Source organism: Brienomyrus brachyistius, chromosome 18, assembly GCF_023856365.1.
Source record: "Brienomyrus brachyistius isolate T26 chromosome 18, BBRACH_0.4, whole genome shotgun sequence".
NCBI classification, from domain to species: Eukaryota; Metazoa; Chordata; class Actinopteri; order Osteoglossiformes; family Mormyridae; genus Brienomyrus; species Brienomyrus brachyistius.
Genome location: NC_064550.1, coordinates 2,072,349 through 2,093,498, shown reverse-complemented (window position 1 = coordinate 2,093,498; position 21,150 = coordinate 2,072,349). Strand labels below are relative to the sequence as shown.

General features: G+C 38.6%; 1 protein-coding gene across 1 annotated transcript; it reads left to right on the top strand.

The window, feature by feature from the left end:
- Positions 1–1,440: 1,440 nt before the first annotated feature.
- On the top strand, positions 1,441–19,958 carry zc3h12b (zinc finger CCCH-type containing 12B). The gene is given in 7 exon segments (XM_048983531.1): positions 1,441–1,771; positions 11,453–11,618; positions 11,621–12,215; positions 12,369–12,508; positions 12,973–13,207; positions 13,838–13,944; positions 14,040–19,958. Coding segments are annotated over 7 exon segments (2,805 nt in total). The 5' UTR covers positions 1,441–1,621; the 3' UTR covers positions 15,452–19,958.
- Positions 19,959–21,150: the final 1,192 nt, after the last annotated feature.

Below are 21,150 nucleotides of genomic sequence, written 5' to 3'. Positions count from 1 at the left end.
AAATAGCTCTTGGGCATGTTCTTTCAAAATCAGTATTGGAGAATTATATAGGTGCATGAAAGAGTAAGTAATTTTCAGCTATAAATAACATACCCGGTGTTGCAACATTTTTTTTTACGATTGCTCTCTTTTATTTTTGACTTTTTTTTTAAAGGGGATTCCTGCAACTTAAATAGAACTACCCACAAAGGATAGGCCTATACTAATGTTAATGGAGATTTCAAATAAATAAATGTTTTAAAATACATGCTAGTTATTCCCTTCAAATGTCCTATTTTACTTTCTGATTGATTATTTGGCGTTTTAATATTGTGTATTTTGCTCAGATGGTTAGTGCACTTTAACAGGAACCTTGCATTAATTCCCAATAATATGTGAAACAGAGCCCATGGAGTCACACATTAGGACGGCCACAAAATATGGCGTAATACTGCAACATGCTAATGTTCATTTTAAAGGTCAAGAAAAAAAGAAAAAAGGTCATTTTAAAGGTTTGCTCTCAAGAATACGTTAACAGAGTACGAACTGTTACGAACAAGCCAATGGTGTAGATTTCAGTATGGACGGTAGGGACATATGTTCCTATTCGTACTGTGGGAATACCAGTCGTGTTTAGGTGGCCAAGGGCTTCGTGTCTAATTTGGTCCGTAAAAATGTGAAAACCAAACCTACGCCCTTAAATCAAGCCATGACATGGGCTGGTTTTCATACAGGCTTGGTTTGTGTTCTTTGTTTTATATACATTTTTACGTTTTTAAGAACTCAAAATTCTTTGAAGCATGTCAAGTGATAAACCTGAATCGTCCATCTGCAGCTGCATATTGATTCTCTTATAAAGGTTTTTGGGGGTGTAACATCACCTATGCCTCCAACAACAACTCGGATATTTCAAATCACTTAATTTCTAGTGTTCGTATATATGCAGAATAATTAAATTGTCATTATTATTTACCTTAATTGCAAATTCCTGTAGTAAGATGTAGGTTAATATCCGGTGACCTGTCTTTTTGAAGTCCTTTTAAAATTCTTAGATTGATTAATCTGCTTTGATACAGTCGGTGGTGGAGTGATTGTAGTCGTGTGGGTTGCCTTACACCACTAGAATTCCCCCACCTCCATTTAAACACGCGATTAACACAACAAAACATAGTAATTGTGTAACACTTCTTAAAAAAAATCTAATTTATTGGGCCATACTTTCCAAACTTACGGGCCACCACTAAATGTTCAGTTTTTGCATTTGTAAATATTTTTTTCCCAGGGGAATATTCAGTAAATAAGAGGTTGCAGTCTTCTTGTCATTGGTGTGCGTTTCTGTCTTTTTTTGTAATTGATCTTCAATAAAAACAGGGTGCATTACAGGATGCACTGTAGGCTATTGGTAGATTCGTTGCATATGTGACCAGCGACAGGGGGCGGCAGACCTGTTGCTAAGAAACAGTTTGTAGGAGGCAGCTGGGATGATGCAGGAGGCCGGAGCGTCTTTTTGCCGTAATGCGTATGCGATGTATTAGTAACTTCACTCCTATTTTAAAGTATATGTCTCGTTCAGAAAACCAATTTATAAACATTCATGAGGCGTCGTTGTGAACTTGGTCTGTCGTTATATATATTTTTGTAAATGGTTTTGAAGCTGCCTGCGCCAACGTGTCCTTTACTGCCCAACCCCGTTTCGGAAAGTGAACATTTTTTCCGGGTGAGAAGGAGTCTCAGCGCCGCTGTCACGGTGAAAACCGGGCACGACGAGAACGGAAATCCCACGAAGGAACAAGTAAGAACATAAGGCTTTTACTTTCGCTTGTTTTTAAAGCAAAAAACCTGACAAGCTGCTACATTCTTAAAGCAATTGGAATCACAGATAGCAACTATCCTAAGTGATCCTGTTTTATAATGTATCATCGTCATTTGACGCTTTTTTCTTTTTAGGTTCATAATTCATTGCTTGTTATGTTCATGTGCACTGATAACGACAAAAAGTTTGACAGTATTACAATTTGATGATGAGAATATCAAGACGAAGGTACATTATTGTATATATTTAGTAACTGACCTCAGATCAGTTCCGTTTTATAGGCTACCATGAAATAATGTATGGTTAAATACAACAATAAAAAAAAAACATCGGAATAAAAAGATTATGTCATGTGGAGAAAGTGGAAACAGAAGCGTGACGGTTTGGCTCTAATGAACTAAACAGATCAAAACTTATAATTAACTTGTTCGTGCTGTTCGTGTTAGGAGAATTCTTAACTCATATTAATAAACATATCTAGTGATAGAAGTATACAGTATATGCGAATGTCAACATAGGTATTGTAATATAATTACATACAGCTGTATTAAGATTAGATATAAAGTGGTTAGTTTATCAGGTACATCTGCTATTTAACAGATACTGCCAGTTCATACAAACAGAATCATGTGGTTGCAACTAAATACATATAGCAGGCAGTCAGGGTCTACACTCTAGAGGCTCAGTTACTGTTTGACTAAGCATTAGAAAGAGTAACACGCACGATTGTTGATTGTAATTGTTATTACCAGACATGATGGTTCCAGAAACAGCCTTTCCGGAATTTTCACACATTACAATGTATAGATACTTCCGACGGCATAGGTTTACTTTCAACATTGGTAGGGACCAAAATAGTCCCAAGCATCCCCATCCCCCTAGTTACACACAGTACTCTTATAATATTGGTAGGGACCAAAGTATTACCGAGCATCCCCATCCCCCTAGTTACACACAGTACTCTGATAATATTGGTAGGGACCAAAGTATTACCGAGCATCCCCATCCCCCTAGTTACACACAGTACTCTTATAATATTGGTAGGGACCAAAGTATTACCGAATATCCCCATCCCCCTAGTTACACACAGTACACCTATAATATTGGTAGAGACCAAAGTATTACCGAGCATCCCCATCCCCCTAGTTACACACAGTACACCTATAATATTGGTAGGGACCAAAGTATTACCGAGCATCCCCATCCCCCTAGTTACACACAGTACACCTATAATATTGGTAGAGACCAAAGTATTACCGAGCATCCCCATCCCCCTAGTTACACACAGTACACCTATAATATTGGTAGGGACCAAAGTATTACCGAGCATCCCCATCCCCCTAGTTACACACAGTACACCTATAATATTGGTAGGGACCAAAGTATTACCGAGCATCCCCATCCCCCTAGTTACACACAGTACACCTATAATATTGGTAGGGACCAAAGTATTACCGAGCATCCCCATCCCCCTAGTTACACACAGTACACCTATAATATTGGTAGGGACCAAAGTATTACCGAGCATCCCCATCCCCCTAGTTACACACAGTACTCTTATAATATTGGTAGAGACCAAAGTATTACCGAGCATCCCCATCCCCCTAGTTACACACAGTACACCTATAATATTGGTAGAGACCAAAGTATTACCGAGCATCCCCATCCCCCTAGTTACACACAGTACACCTATAATATTGGTAGAGACCAAAGTATTACCGAGCATCCCCATCCCCCTAGTTACACACAGTACACCTATAATATTGGTAGGGACCAAAGTATTACCGAGCATCCCCATCCCCCTAGTTACACACAGTACTCTTATAATATTGGTAGAGACCAAAGTATTACCGAGCATCCCCATCCCCCTAGTTACACACAGTACTCTTATAATATTGGTAGGGACCAAAGTATTACCGAGCATCCCCATCCCCCTAGTTACACACAGTACACCTATAATATTGGTAGAGACCAAAGTATTACCGAGCATCCCCATCCCCCTAGTTACACACAGTACTCTGATAATATTGGTAGGGACCAAAGTATTACCGAGCATCCCCATCCCCCTAGTTACACACAGTACTCTTATAATATTGGTAGGGACCAAAGTATTACCGAGCATCCCCATCCCCCTAGTTACACACAGTACACCTATAATATTGGTAGGGACCAAAGTATTACCGAGCATCCCCATCCCCCTAGTTACACACAGTACTCTTATAATATTGGTAGAGACCAAAGTATTACCGAGCATCCCCATCCCCTTAGTTACACACAGTACACCTATAATATTGGTAGGGACCAAAGTATTACCGAGCATCCCCATCCCCCTAGTTACACACAGTACACCTATAATATTGGTAGAGACCAAAGTATTACCGAGCATCCCCATCCCCCTAGTTACACACAGTACTCTGATAATATTGGTAGGGACCAAAGTATTACCGAGCATCCCCATCCCCCTAGTTACACACAGTACTCTTATAATATTGGTAGAGACCAAAGTATTACCGAGCATCCCCATCCCCCTAGTTACACACAGTACACCTATAATATTGGTAGAGACCAAAGTATTACCGAGCATCCCCATCCCCCTAGTTACACACAGTACTCTTATAATATTGGTAGGGACCAAAGTATTACCGAGCATCCCCATCCCCCTAGTTACACACAGTACTCTTATAATATTGGTAGAGACCAAAGTATTACCGAGCATCCCCATCCCCCTAGTTACACACAGTACTTTTATAATATTGGTAGGGACCAAAGTATTACCGAGCATCCCCATCCCCCTAGTTGCACATGGTATTCCCATAATATTGGTAGTTACATGTCACTGCCATCCATACCCAAATCTACGCCCTTGTATACTTCAGTAATGCTATGGGAAAAAGAACTGTTCAAGCATGATAAATACTAGGTTTGGAAGAAAAAAATTATAGTTTGGGATTTATACATTTGTTGAAAACGTTGTCTCGGTTTTTCAACATAAGCATCATAACCCGATTTAGGTTAAACCTTCCTGCTTGTTATTTATTTCCATCATGATTTCTTAGATAATCTATAGATATATCTATATATTTGTAACCTAGGCTTCAGATGATTAATTGGCTTTGCTTCCAGCAAACAGTATCAATCTTCATTGGTGACAAGCCTTTTTTTAATAGTTCAATGGCCATTTCACATATGTTCTCAAAGCCAGTGACTACTTAATTAAGGACCAGTATAAGTAAAATCATGCATATGGTAACTATCCATCCATCCATCCATTTATTATTTGCTTGATCTTCACTGTTTTTGTTTGCTTGTGTTCTGCTTTTTGCTGTCCCTATTGTCCATACACTCACACAGTTTGTTCTTTGTGCTGTTGTATAAATGCTGCATGAAAGCAGGATTTCCTGTTTTGGATCAATACAGTTTATTACTCAGTCAATGTTCTGTGAAATTGCAGACACACCGTGATGCCCCAGTAGGACCAGTTTGAGAAAAGAAATAGAAAGCATAGAAAAAATAGAAAATGTTGAATTTTATTACAGCTTTACTGAAGGAGGGCTGCATGTACTTGTTGCTATGAAACAGGCGGCATTCATGTAGTTGACAGTCTGGTGGCCTTGCTAGGCTCAACCTGTAAAGGAGAGGGGGAGTGTAGGTTTGGTAGTAGCTAATATACTTCAAATCATTTTATTCATCTGTGATAACCCATAGCAAAACTGCAAAAAGCTACAAACTTAACTACAAATACATATGAAAAGCTATTATTACAAATCCCATGCAGCATCGCATAACAGTACTGAGCTACATCCTGGACAGGATACTGGTCCATCACAATAAACTCATATGCATACACTACAGGCGCCAATTAAGTTAACTGCATGTCTTTGTGGGAGGAAAGAGGAATTACACAGAGGAAATCTGCTTACCGTCTTTTCACACAGAGCAGAGGTAAGGATCAGACCTCTGACTCTCATGGTATGAGGCGACAGTGCTAACCACTGTGTTACCCCTTTTCTAAAGATTTTGGATAAAGAAACCTAAAAGTCTGGCTAAATGTGATTAAATATATTGAATTAGGAACTTGAAAGTGAGGAATTAACTGTTTAATTAAATGTTTTTTTTTGTTTAAAAAAAACATTTTTTTCATCTGCTCCAGACCAGCTCTCTTTTTCTAATATACAGTCTGTTTATGTGCCCTGAAAAAAATGATTTTTTAAATATTTATTTTATTTTTATTTTACTAGGAATGTTCCACTGAGATACGATCTCTCTTCTTCCAGGAAGTCCTGGCCAAGATGGTAGCAAATAAGAAAATAAGACAAAAGTTTCATATACATACATACAGAGATTATTACTATGAACACAAACTAAAACACATACAAATACTCAAACTCTCCAAAAATACATAGAATAAAATTAATTTATATTTATTCATATAATTTATATACTGATAAATGACTATTCATTTAATGTATCAGTCACAAAATATTTGTTAAATTATCTTTGTCTTTTAGGTAGTAATTAATAAAATTATATTAGACAACAAACGCATTTTAAACCTGTTTTGTTAGATAAAAACATTATATATTGATCTTCCTGTTACGTTAAAATACCATATATACAGCATAAAATATATTAAATAACTGAAGTACGTTTTAAATTTAGTGAAGTGTTTTTTGAATAGTTCAGTTAATTCACATAACGTAACGTACAGTAGGAGCAGTGGAACCTTTTATTATCTACGAACATACACTCAGTGACAAAAGCGAGTTAAGCAAACATAGTCCGATTTGCATGTGATTTGGTACATGTGCAAACCAGCGATGGGCATGTAAATGATTCGATTTGCAAGGAGTGGGCATGTGTAGTCACCAGACTTAGAAGATGCCTCTTAGATGCATTAGACAGCATTACCAGCACTTGACGGAGTTTGATAGGGGTCCCATTGTGGGTTTGCTTGAGGTCATATTATGCAATTGCCTGGCATGTGGGGCATTCAGATGTCACAGTTGCCTGATGTTGGAACAAATGGGCACGTGAGGGCACCCACACACACTATCATGTGTGTGTATGGCGATGCTGATGGGGGAGACCCAATCTTGCCATTGTGAAGAAACACATTGATGTTGCTCCTGGCATCTTGGTGTGGAGAGCCATAGGATATGACATCACGGTGTGGGGAGCTGTAGCGTATGACATCATGGTGTGGGGAGCCATAGGGTATGACATCATGGTGTGGGGAGCCATAGGATATGACTTGAGGTCATCTCTGGTAGTGATTGAGGGGACCCTGACGACACAGTGCTATGTCAGTGACATCCTGTATCTGCATGTCTTACACCTTGTGAGATAGCACCCTATTACAGTTTTTCAACAAGACAATGGCCGTCCACACATGGCACATGTGTCTATGGACTGCCTGTGTCATGTTGAGGTCCTCCCGTGGCCAGCCAAGTCCTTCGATCTTTCCCCAATCGAAGATCTATGGGATCTTTTGTCCGTTTGGTCTGATATTATAATCATTGTGATACAGTCACATGACCTCTCATCACGTACAGATTCATGTAATTTCCACCACTCCATCTGGGCTATTAACTTTTTTTGTAGCTGAGTGTAATTTTACAGCATCTTCATGTACTTGTCTCCTTAAACGAAAAGATGCTGGGGTATCAAAAATGTGGTGTCCGACCCATAATTTACTCAAATCAAAGTTTTCCTCTGCTACTGATAGGTCAAATATATAATACAAAATAAAGAATTAGTTTGGAGCACAAAAAGGATGTTTTTGTCACAGTTGGACATGGTAGAACTACCATCCATGGTACATCTTGGAAACAGAAGGAGATTTTATTGACAGAATTCACAAAACCGAAAACCAAAAGGGACCGTGAGGGGTCCAAACAAAAGAGCAAGGAAGCAGAACAAGAATTAACACTGACTCAACTAAACCTAGGGAAATGCTGAAGGGTAGACAGACTCTGGACAGGGTACTAATCAGTGAACAATCAACAGTAAGAACATGCAGGAAACAAAGGCACTGACAGGAAACAAGCGATCACATACAAACGCCACGATGACCAACTGAGGAATAGGGCAAGGGCAGGCACATATATAGTGACAAAGCTAGATAAGATACAGGTGTGGACCATTGACAATTAACCAAACATTAGGGACTAGGAGTAATAATACAGAGGTGAGGGTCACTAAACACTAAGGACTCAAACATTATGAATGGGACGGTCAGCAACACCTGCTGGCCAAAAAGGGAAATGACAGTACAGGGTAAGGACTGATCCTAAATTATATTACTAAGTAGCTACCTGGTGATTTGCATGTGTTGTTATACTTAAAAAGAATAATGATAATTATACCAATATGAATAATAACATTTCACCAATGTTCAAGTTGTCGATATTTCAATACTTATATTGGTATAATGTATTCAATAGGCACATGAAAACTTAGATGATATTACTAGCAGATTTCCCCAGTGCCTATGCTGTAACAATTGCTTGAAAACATACAGACATCATCATCAAAATCATTATATATTTGATAAGATGCACATACATTCTTTTTCACTACATGTTAATGGAAGGTGTAACATAGCAACAAATACTTTCTTCAGGGTGCTGTTAAAGGCTATTCCATCCAGTTGCATCCAATGCATTATTTTACATGCAATTCAAACATCAGAGTGGAAGAAATGTGATTTGAAGAAGTATGACGAATTTCTGGAGTTTTGCAATATAAGCTACTTCCCCTTAATCTTTTTATCATGATGTGTACATGATGTGCACATGATGTGTAGCTAAATGGATACAGCTCTGGATCTTTCCTGGTTTTTCTATATATCCTTGGACAAAGTTTTGTATACTCTTAAGACTACATATTAAAAATATTCTTAAAATGATTGAACGAATATTATTCAGCTTAAGTCAAGATGATACCAAAATATGTAATATATTGGTAACTGGTAGATTTGGTTTTAGTCATAGTTGTATGGAATATGAAAGAGGAACCAAGTCTGTTGAAAAAAAATATCAAGACTAAGCAATTTATTTGACAAACAAACATTTATTTTGTAATTTCAGCCATTGTTAATATGCAATGTTTTTTCCTTCAATCTGCAGAAAGGCAGTGGTTAGTATTGAATGTATACCACAAATACAGGGCTGAATATGAATATACTGATAAATTTGAATCTAAATTTGTGTTGTAAAAATACTTGCAATCCTTGAATTTAAACAAGCCTCTGTGTAAATGTTTGTCAGTGCTTCATAGAGAAAAATGTGTTTTGCCTGTTAGTCGTGACTGCTAAAAATCAGTTTGCTGATGACAGGGCTTGGTTGCTAGGAAACGCATGTCATAGACTGAGCCTTGTGAAGCTACACGGTAGCATCTTTCTCTTTGCAAGACTAGGGAAGTAATGCTTTGCATGCATATGTTGTGCCTGAAATAATTTTCTTAAAGCTCATTTATAAATCTTTATAAATGAATGGGCCAACGATTAGTGCTTTATGAATTATACGTAAAGCTGCTTATATGAATGATATTTTTGAGGTAGCATTAAAATACATTTGGTTACATTTTTATCTGCCGAGGACAATGAAACCTTACGTGCAAGTATGCTATATGCAATTCATTTTCCTGGGAAGCTATGATTTTAAAAAACTGAATTAATGTAATAACAAACTTGATATATTTTGCATATTTTCCATCCAGAATGGTATGTGGCTGACAATGCAACATATTTGATTATACTGAAGTTCATTAAGCTTTATCAGTTAACCCTGTTGGTTTTTGTTTAAAGCTTGAATTTTGGGACAAATAACATTTGCATTTTAAACTGCTGCTGTTCCCATCAGGTAAATGTAAAACCCAAACATATATAACAGTGATACTCTGTATTGCACAAGTTGTCCAAAAACAACATGAACTATATGTTATTTCCTGTTACTAAACTTTGGGAACTGAGAACAAACTGTAATCACATGATAACCTTTATTTTTATGTCAGGAGTGTGTAGAGAGAATGAGATACTATATTCAAAAAGTTATGATGCAGAGATACACCATTTATCACTGAACTGACAGGAGACTGATCTTGTCGTTTTGTTACATACTACCTGACAGATCTAAGTTACCATGGTATTCTTGCTTTCCTACAAAACTTCATATGAGCAGTTCTGCCATCAATCAGTCCTTTATTTAGGCCAGAACACTTTCCCCAATACTACAATATTCTGTATAATTCAACAAGATGCATATATGTTAATTTATACAATAGGAAGGAAACATTTTGCATAGCTCCAAATTTATAACAACAAATAATGTTCCCGAGTGTGGTACAATGTCTTTTACCTGATTACGCTAAAAGGCCATATATTACATGCGTAGTAAGGAACTTAACGCCAGATTTTGTTTTTTCAGTACGTTTCTAATACAATAAAATAAAAGAGTCCGATGTAATTGTAATTGGGATCAGCTTTGCTTAAGCATTCATCAGGAATGCCAAAAAAGATTTTCCGTATAATTCATACCAATAGTGAGTATAAATAAGTGTTTTTTATTATCTTTTTTGTGTTACACAAAACATATTAACCGGTAAAATACGACGATTTTCGTAGGATCCTTTTTTTTTTGAAGCCGCGCGGAGTTTCGGTAGCCGCCCATCGCCACTTAATAGGCTGAGGGGGCGGACGGGCGAAAGAGACTCAGTCCTGCTTGTGTAACTGTGCCATCTGACAGTCCGCTTCTCACGGAGGTAAATACGGCATTTCGCGTACGGGTTTGTTTTCTTCACGTTCAGTCTATTCGCTACTTGGTAGAGAGCGTAATTCATATGTATACCTCGTGTGTTTGTGTGTGTGTGTGTGTATATATATATATATATGTATGTATGTATGTATATATATATATATATATATGTATGTATGTATGTATATGTATATATATATATATATATATATATATATATATATATATATATATATATATATATATATACACACACACACACATACACACACACAGGTTCGTGTTCTACTCGCTAATTAATGATGTTAAAAAAAATGTAAGCGTATACTTTGTCGCGCAGCTGGCTCTTGTATTATACATTATAATGAGCATCGCTACGGTAAAATTAAAATAAGCAGAATTTTCGTGGTCGTCAGCAAGAACATTGTCATCGTCTAAACACTTTTTATTGCGCCAATAATGTTTTTTTTTATTAATTTAAGCAAGCACAGCTTTACAGATGGTCTTCTTTCCAGACAGCAAAACGAATCGTTCGCTCTGTGTAAAACTTCTTGGATTTCCCCTAAACCTCCAAAGACAGATATGCAGTCAGATATTCATTGCTTACATCATCACGACGCTGTATAATGCCTTCTTCTGGTTACGAATCTAAGAAGGAAGCTGAAATACAAACTCTAAAAATTAGTTCCTGTTTGGAAAATCTGAATGTCTCTGTAGTGATTTAAATGGCGTACTGTGGTACTGAACACATTTTTCTTTGTAATTATACTATTAATTTGAATTAAATCTGGGTTTAATATTACTTTTTACAATCTGTTATTGGAGATAATGTTTTTATTGCGTGAAATTATCTAGCCATTAAGAAGCCCAAGATATTCAGAAAACTTTTACTTTTTTTTGCATCCAGGGCTATATACTGTGCCTAATTTCAGCGAAACGCAGAAGGAAGGAGGACAGAACAGTAGCCCTGCTCCAACCGCCGCTGACACTCACTTCGGACAAAGAATATGAGTCTCAGGCTGTGACTGAGGTGAGCGAGCATGCAGCGGAAACCTCAGGTGACGAGCAAAGAGTAAGACGTGGTACATGTCGGATGAACCAAAAATGGAGAAATGCTCTTCTGGTGATGACTCCAGCACGCTGAAGGTGACCCAAGATGCCAGCGGAGAGTCGGATGAGGGTAGCAGCTCAGAGAGCGAGATGGAGCAAGGCTATGGGAGCGGTAGGAAACAAGAGCCGCTTATCTCTACCAAAGTGCACCAGCAGCTCTGCCGCTCTCCCTGCCTGGATCGGCCCAGCTTCTCTCAGAGCGGAACTTTTCAGGATCTCCATGCTGAGGAAAACAGGCTTCCTGCCAGTGAAAGGGAGCACCAGGCCAAGATGGATTTTGCATTGAAGTTGGGCTACTCAGGGGAACAGATTGAAACTGTGCTGAACAAACTGGGACCCAGTGCCCTAATTAATGACATCCTGGCTGAACTGGTCAGACTGGGCAACAAGGGTGAACTGGAGGCTCCGGCCAGCAGCTGCATCAGCACAAGCACCTTGGTAAGTCGAGGTGCTTGTAACAAGGAAATTGCCAGTCCAAAGGTGTCATTAGAGGGAAAAGCTGTTGACAGTTTTGATAACCTGAGGCCTATAGTCATAGATGGCTCGAACGTGGCAATGAGGTGAGTCTCACTAACTTACAGTCAATATGTTATTGTTCTTTTGATTTTTTTTTGTATAACTATGCCTTGACCTGTCAGACCAGTGTTCTTTATGTAGGCGAATGTTTCAGAACTGGAGGTTTATTAGTTATTTTATCATTTTATTTCTTGTAGCCATGGAAACAAAGAAGTATTTTCTTGCCGTGGTATCCAGTTGGCAGTGGATTGGTTTCTCGAGAAAGGACACAAAGATATCACAGTATTTGTTCCAGCTTGGAGAAAAGAGCAGTCCAGACCTGATGCTCCTATTACAGGTATCAGAGGCCTGATTCTTAAGGCCATTTGGGCTGTGACCTTTTATCATTGACTGTAATATTGGGTGGTGACATTTGATTATGTTGCAATACAGACATTATGTACTTTTTTAGAATGTTAACAATGTTCAGTACTGGAAGACTCTTTGCTAAATGAAGTGCTTTCTTTATTATATTAATGAAATGTGTGTTTACTTTCCATTGCCTTAACCCATTGTAATTTTAATTTTGAAACTGCTGAAAACATGTTTGGCATCCCCAGTGAGATCAGACTGTGTGTCTTAAAGGCACAGCATCCAGCTGATTTGTTTATCCATGCTGCAGAACGTACAGAAACTTTGGATACATATTTGTGTGGAGCTGTGATTAATTTCAGTCCTGAAAAGTGAAAAAGGATTTAAGTCTCTTGCATTTGCAAAGTTTAAATGCTGTCTGATTTTAAATAATTGCTACGTGGTTCCTAGATCAAGATATCTTGAGGAAGCTAGAGAAAGAGAAGATTCTGGTGTTTACACCATCCCGTCGGGTCCAAGGTAGAAGAGTTGTGTGCTATGATGATCGCTTCATAGTGAAACTGGCTTGTGACTCTGATGGTATCATTGTATCCAACGACAACTACAGAGATCTCCAGAATGAAAAACCAGAATGGAAAAAGTTCATAGAGGAGCGTCTTCTAATGTATTCTTTTGTGAATGACAAGTAAGTAACAAAAAGTTATAAGGATATCTGTTTTTTACAAAGAGTAACATTATTGTGTGACGGTAGCTTACGTTTTTGCTAGCTACAACAAATAATAGACTAATTTAGGTGCTTGTATAACTTAGAAGTTCAAGGATGCTGTAGAGAGAGCAGCTGCAGAAATTTGCAGGACAGTCCAGCTACTTTTCTGACAGATTTTATTTTGACCGTACTGTATTTGTGTTGCGCTACCCAACATTATTTTATAAAACTATAATTTGAAGCTTGAGGCACAATGAGTGTATAGAGTTTGCATATTCTTGCCATTTCTCAAAGTACCGTAGTGTACTTCTACAACCCAAGGGCATATGCTTAGTTGAAATGGTGTCCTGAAATTTCCTTTTGATTGTAAATGTGCATGGCTTGTAAAAGACTGGCTTTTTGCCCTGTACTTGCTGGGATGGGCTCCAGGCTCACCCTGACTGTGTGATTACTGAGGTTAAATCATTTGAAGAATATTGCTCATAATGTAACATTTTCATTGCTTGCAATTAATTAATTTTTGCTCAGAAACTGAAAATGGCAGCATGTCTGCAAGGAAAGATGGTACAGATTGCCCAATTAACTAGTGTCATTTTAACGATTTATTAGGTTCATGCCACCAGATGATCCTTTGGGGCGACATGGGCCAAGTTTGGAAAATTTCCTCAGAAAATGTCCCGTGGTCCCAGAGCACAAAAAGCAGCCATGTCCATATGGTGAGTGTATCAATTAATTAACCAGCTTATGCTTTGCTATGGCTTTCAGCAGATTTTAAAACATTACTAATTGTTTATATTTTTGATTTAACCAGGAAAGAAATGCACATATGGACACAAATGCAGATACTACCATCCTGAGAGAGTGAATCAGCCTCAGCGATCTGTAGCTGATGAACTTAGAGCATTTGCTAAAATGTCTGCTGTGAAAACAATGAGTGAAGGAGCTTTGGTCAAATGTAGCTCTGGGCCTATTGCCTCGAAAGATGAGAGCGGCTTCGAAGCGAAACGTGTCGCCCCCAAGCGGCAGTCAGACCCCAGCATCCGCTCAGTGGCTTGTGAACCAGAAGAGAGATTATTGTCCACTAGGAAAACAGAAACCAGCTCTGTGCCTTCCCTTGTAACTGCCCTCAGTGTACCCACCTTGCAGCCTGCTAAAAGCCATGTAGCTGTTGCCTTGAATACCCGATCTGCCAGCAGTCCAGTGCCTGGCTCCTCTCAGTTTATCCGTAGCTCTCTGGAGCATATGCCTAGCGTACAGTACCCACCCATCATGGTCACCAACAGCCCTATCTCCTCTAATTACGGTGAACATTTCACTAAATATGACTCCGTGGGTGACCATGGGTACTATTCCTTGCTGAATGACTTCCAAAAAATGAGCCTGAGTAGCAGAACAGAGAGCTTCTATAATATGGAGTCTGAGTATGTGATACACCAGCGAAATCATAGCTCCTGTCCAGAGCCTCGTCTCAGCCACTCCAACAGTAACTCATTCTCCTCATTTGGGGAATTGTATTTGAGTTCCGTGGACAGTAACCTAGAAGAGAATGTAAAAAGACATCAAACGTCCTCTCAAAACAGGCTTCGGGCCTTTTCTCATGGATTTCATCATGAAGCTTTGACCAGGGTACAGAGCGATGGTCAAGAGGAGCCCAAACAGACATCGCATAAACAGCCTGGCTCCCACTTAGCTCCACATGTCCAGCATCCACCCATTGGGGCCAGGTCTAGCTGCCCAGGAATTTACCCCCTACCATACATGACCCACCCATCACCGATCTCTCAGCCTGGCCGTTCCCTTGGCATGACTCGCATGGACAGCATCTCCGACTCCCGCCTTTATGAGAGCAACCCCATGAGGCAGAGGAGACCACCACTATGCCGGGAGCAACATGCCAGCTGGGACCCCCTACCCTTTGGGGCCGAATCCTTCAGATACCATTCGTACCCCTTGAGCAACAGCCCGATGCGGTCAGGCTGTGAACGTTTTATGGTGCGTAGTATGCCAGAAAAGATAGAGCAGATATGGATGAGGCCTTGGGAAGGCCTTTCCACCGACTACGTAGAGGGTCAGGTCGTCCCAGATCATCAGTATGAGACCTATTGCAATCTGTGCAACATCTTCCCCTCCTACATTGTACGGTCAGTCATGGAGAAAAATCCACATATGACGGATCCACAGCAACTTGCTGCCATCATTGTCGCCAGCAACTCTTGCCGTTAAGTATGTCATTTGAAGGCAAAATGAGTGTAATATTATATACTTAAGTGACAAAACCTGTGATTGCCTGTGCATACATTTATATCCCGATAAGCACTATTGGGATATATCGGGACTGACACTTGAATTATGTGAGTTTTGGGGGATAGTTGAAAAGGACCCTATGGGAGTGCATACCTCAAGGACATGTAACTTTTTGGCCTTCTGTTTCAATCACCTCACTGGAGTCATTTGAAACACTATTGATTTTTAATGCTAAATATAATATTGAAATATCTTTTTTTTCCCCAAGTATTCTTCATATTTGGAGTTAAAATATTTTTTCATAAAATACTGTTTCTGGTTAGAAATTTGTTAGGATTTTGAAAAAAAGATGCAAATACCGGTAAGATGCTGATATATTGCCAAATCCTATCTAAAACTGTGCCATAAAAAGACATAGTTTTTTAATGATGCTTGTATTGACTGGTGGTTTAATTTTGCCTTAGTACTCATAGATGTATCTTCTAGTGTCTGTTTTAAATCTATTTTATGACTGTATTTAAACTGGATACATATGTGTTTTGAACCTCACCAACCTGCAGGGTTTGATGGTCCAGATGCAGATCTAGACGTTCTTGTAAACCAGGTTCATGAACCTGCAGGTTACAAGTAATACAGCTGTGGTCAAATCCCTGGTTAGAATTTAACCAAAGGTTTTGGCTGAATTATTTGCTCAGTCTTTTTCATGCCTTTGATTGTACAGTCATGTGCCCCATAACGATATTTCGGTCAACGACAGACCGCATGTATGACAGTAGTCCTGTAAGATTATAATACATGGTAAGGATAATAAACAACTATGTTACTGGTTTATGTATTTGCTATACTGTAATTTTTGTCATTATTTTAGAGTGTACTCCTACTTATAAAAAAGTTTACCATAAAACAGTAGGCCATGTTCTGTACACTGTATGATGTTTGCAATGAAAAACAACAAAATTTTTTAGAACGTATCCCCGTCGTTAAGCGACGCATGACTGTACTATTAGCTAATTTGCTTCAACTGTGTCTTTCCGTTTTATAAAGCTAGCTAATAGTCTCACGATATTTTTTGGAACCTTGCTTTTGATCTGACTCTCGGTACCTTTGCTTTTGCGTTGGGTCACTTAAACCACAAATACATGTCTAAATTGCCTGCAGGAAAGGTATGGTAGCTGGCTTTGACTTAGAGGGTCTTGCAACAAGGAAAAGACAGCAGCTACAGCCAGATAAAGACACCTGGGTATCAGAAGGTATTCCATGTGGCTGATTTGATGTCATGATGTCATGATGAGAAAAAAAAAAACATTTTCATGTGTGTGACAAAATGGGACTATGAGTTCAAGTCTATTATCGATGGATGGTTTGAAGGTGTGTACTTTCACATCAGCCAAATGCCTTGAAAAGGCGTTTCTTTGTTTTTAATGCAGAAAGGCTTGTATCACTCATTGCACATTATAAACTTTTTTGCAGTAAAACCTATGACATTGATTTTTTTAGTGCGTAAGAGAAGAAGGCATTGTACAGCCTTTAGTCTCTTTATGAGAGAGTGCGACGCTGCCTTACTGTTTCTTACCGTGAAATTCCAGGCGTACAGCTGCCAACAGGGTTGTTTCTGCCATTAAGCTAACGGTTTTCTTGCTGCTCTGTTATTTTTTCCCTTCGGCTTTAAACCACTGAACCCAGCCCAGAGAGGGTAACTAAAACTCTCCGGCATAGAAGCAAGTTGTAGACTGGTAGTTTGCATGTTAATAAAGGTATTGTAGTTCACAGGATGTGTAACTGAAATTATCCTCAGTAAAACCAGCCTGTCATAGATTACCTCAGAAGCAGATTTAAATAAACCATTCGCTTAAAAGTAGTCTGGTTTATATTATGCCTATTAGTTTGTCTATTTAGTAGAACAACTATGTATTTTTATATTGACAGATCATTACCTACTATTTCTGTGTATATGTAATTTCACAATATTGATCTTTAAAAAAGGCACAGTGTATTATGGTTATCCTCACTGGGGATTAGGTGACGCTAAAGATTGCAGGCATTAATCCCCAAATCAGAAAACACAACACAAAAAAAAAGTTTTACAATAACTGTGTTTTGATGTAAATTCCTATTACATACAACATTTTGGTGGAATTCTTTTTCAGAAGAATGAGACAATATATGGAAAACTGTCTTGTCAAGGAAGGGATTTATTTCTGATTGACGTCAGATGCCAGTGATGTCACAGTTGCACAATAACCTCAGTAGTTTTGCTGCAGGGTAAAGGGTCAGGGTGGACAACGTAATTAAAAAGACTACTTGCTGCATGTTTGACTTTATGCATCTAATTGGCACTATTTTTATGAATACTAATAAAGATAAACATTATACTACTACTTTGGCTTTTTCCCACTTGCATAAACAGTATCTGTATAGTATAATCTGTAGTATAATGGGCAACTGCTGACTATTGAGCGAGGGCACAAATGGGAAAGCATGTTAAAAATCTGATACATTAAATCTTCTCAAAACCTTTACTTCACTGCAGTGAACAGCTAAGGCTAAATGTGTAGAAACAACCTTTGCTTGTTGATACAAATTGTATCTCTTTCTTGATTGTAAAAATATTTATAAAATGTACAGTATTTCCTTAGAATAGATTTACGTAATAGATGCCATAATGTTAGTGACACCATGTGTCACTGGGAGTAGCCCTTGGGCATATATTTTCTCACTGAGCAAAGCAGTTTATTGACAGGGAAACTTACATGTGATATGACAGTGCACTTTATTTTTGTGTGCATTTGTGAAAATTATTCTATGTATTTAAAACAAATATAACGCTGTGCAGTAATAGTGTTTTCATTTTTGGTGCTGCTGAACGCATATCTTTTAACAGAAGTGTGGGACCCCGACCGATACTGCAGATTTATTAACACAGTATCTCAATATTTTTACACAAATCAAAATATGTATTGATTGTTTTGGGCTGGGGAGAATTGTCATTCTGTCATTCTGAAGTTTAAAGATAAAATTAAGTCAAACAACCTGATTATGACAGAGTCACATGACAGTTATGTCACTCTCCTTTGTCACTTATCTTTGCCTTAATAATGTGAACTCTTTCAGACTGAATTTTTTAATATCATTGTGTTGTATAAATTGTTCCTGAAGATTACTATACTGTAGTCTATAGTATAGTTGATTACAGTGTGTCATATTTAATTACTGTAATTTTTATAGATTAGACAATGACTTTGCTTTAGTGCAGGGGTGCCCAACCCCCAGTCCCCACCGGGCCTCTGAATGCTGGAGGTTTGCGCAAGGGGTGCATTTCCAAAAATAAATGATATATTTTCATCTGGAAAAAAAATGGAAATGAATAAATGTATATATGGCTTGCCTATGGATCCACCATCACTAGAAGTTTGGAAATCCCTACTTTAGGGTACATTGTTAAATTTTACAGTTCTAATTTAACCTTAAGGGGCGGCATGGTGGTGCAGTGGTTAGCACTGTTGCCTCACACCTCTGGGACCCGGGTTCGAGTCTCCACCTGGGTCACATGTGTGCGGAGTTTGCATGTTCTCCCCATGTCGTCGTGGGGTTTCCTCCGGGTACTCCGGTTTCCCCCCACAGTCCAAAAACATGCTGAGGCTAATTGGAGTCGCTAAATTGCCCATAGGTGTGCATGTGTGAGTGAATGGTGTGTGAGTGTGCCCTGCGATGGGCTGGCCCCCCATCCTGGGTTGTTCCCTGCCTCGTGCCCATTGCTTCCGGGATAGGCTCCGGACCCCCCGCGACCCAATAGGATAAGCAGTTTGGAAAATGGATGGATGGATGGATAATTTAACCTTAATAAAAAGAAAAAGATATATCTTAGAAACATCCACATTTTCACATTTTTTACTTTGACCTATACATACAGTATAGCCATTCTCAGGTAATTAGTCAAAACAATTTAAAACAATGTACGCGTTCAAACTGTAAAATATAAAAATGTATTGAACATTCATGTATTGTGGTAATGAGTCAATTCAATTCTGTGATTTTTTTTTGCTGTAGATATACGTATATAAATATTTGGGTCTGATGACTCAAACAAAATGTAAGTCTTAATGACAAAGTGTGTATGTTTATTTAAATAAAATGTGATTTATGTGTAGTAAATTCGATGAGTGATGTAATTTTTTTTTCCTGAGAAAATCTCATTTAAACCCTGTTTACTTGCAGGTTTCATTCAGATATCAGAAACGCTAATAATACATTTCACCTGCACATTTTTTTAGCTTAACATGTAACAGCCTTAATTACCTAAACCTGCAGGAGTGTTTGTAATCTAATGACATATTTGTATCAGTCATTATGTGTATTCTTTAATTCAATAGGATATCGTGTTGTATTTCTTTTTTGAGATGTCAAATAATTTGATTCAATGTCCTTCCATTTTTGTACATTTGTGTTTGTATGGTCTATTTTAATAATAAAAACATTAGTACATTAATGCAGGTCATTAGACCAAAGTTGCTTTGCACATTTGTGTTCATAGCCTAAATTACTTTCACTTTCACTGATTATCATGGAATTTCGCAGACAACATACTTTTTTTCTTTTCATTTGTTTCACAAACCTCACCACAATTCATTATTCACATGAGCTGAATGAAGTCTGTCATGTTTTGTTATACAGTATGCTTTTTTTTTTTAAGGTAGGGAAAAATGTCATCTGTTGCTGGTTTAGCCTCGGGTGTCATGCCCGGCTCGTCCGCTCCTCCTGTGTGCCACGCCCCCTGCCTACCCACGTGTGTTTCCCGGATTGTACCCAGCTGTGTCTGATTATTTTCAATCAGTCCTGTGTATTTCAGTCCGTGTCTTACCCGAATCCTTTGTCCGTCATTGATGTTCCTTGATGTTTGTGTGCGTGAGATCCCCGTATTCCCGATTAAACCCCGTTCGTCCCGTATCCTGCCTGCCTGCTTCCTCCTTCCGCACAATCGCCGCTCTCCGCCGTGCTCGCGCACCACGACCCGTGACATCGGGACTCACAATATTCCTTGGGAAGGATAACTTGCTTTTTTTTTTGTAATCACTCTGCAACCCAACAGTTCAGAAATGCTGATCTATTGTGTAGTATGTATCTAAAGGATTGGGTTAGTCTTGGTACATGATGGGGGAAAAGAAGCAAAACAGCAAAATGCATTAGTCTGATGTTGTGATAGAACTGAGACGACGGCTGGGAAATGGACAGCCAGATTGCTGATGGAATGTCATCTAGGTATAGACGGCACCTGCAAAAATTTGTTGTGCAAACCTGAATGTTTTAAAGCCAGACTGGTTTAATCAGAATTGTGCACAGTTGGTAGAATCACATTATAGGGATTAAAAGAAAGAACAGCGACTGATTGAGTGCCAAACGTAGCAAAGCTGAGAGATGCACTAGTTCGAAGTTAGTTGCCGTCTTCAGAAAGGTGAGACTTTTCACAGAAACGAGGTGCAAAAACATATGCTAGATTTATGATGTGTGAAGGTGGACTGAGAAGGTACAATAATAGTTTTCTTGGGTCATTAATTGTATTAACCACAACAAAGGAACCAAAACAGATGAATGAAGCCTGGGGGCTGATCATGCATTATTTCTTGGTAGCGAACAAAAACCAACAGTCTCACCAGATTTCAGAAGCAACAAATTGCCCATTT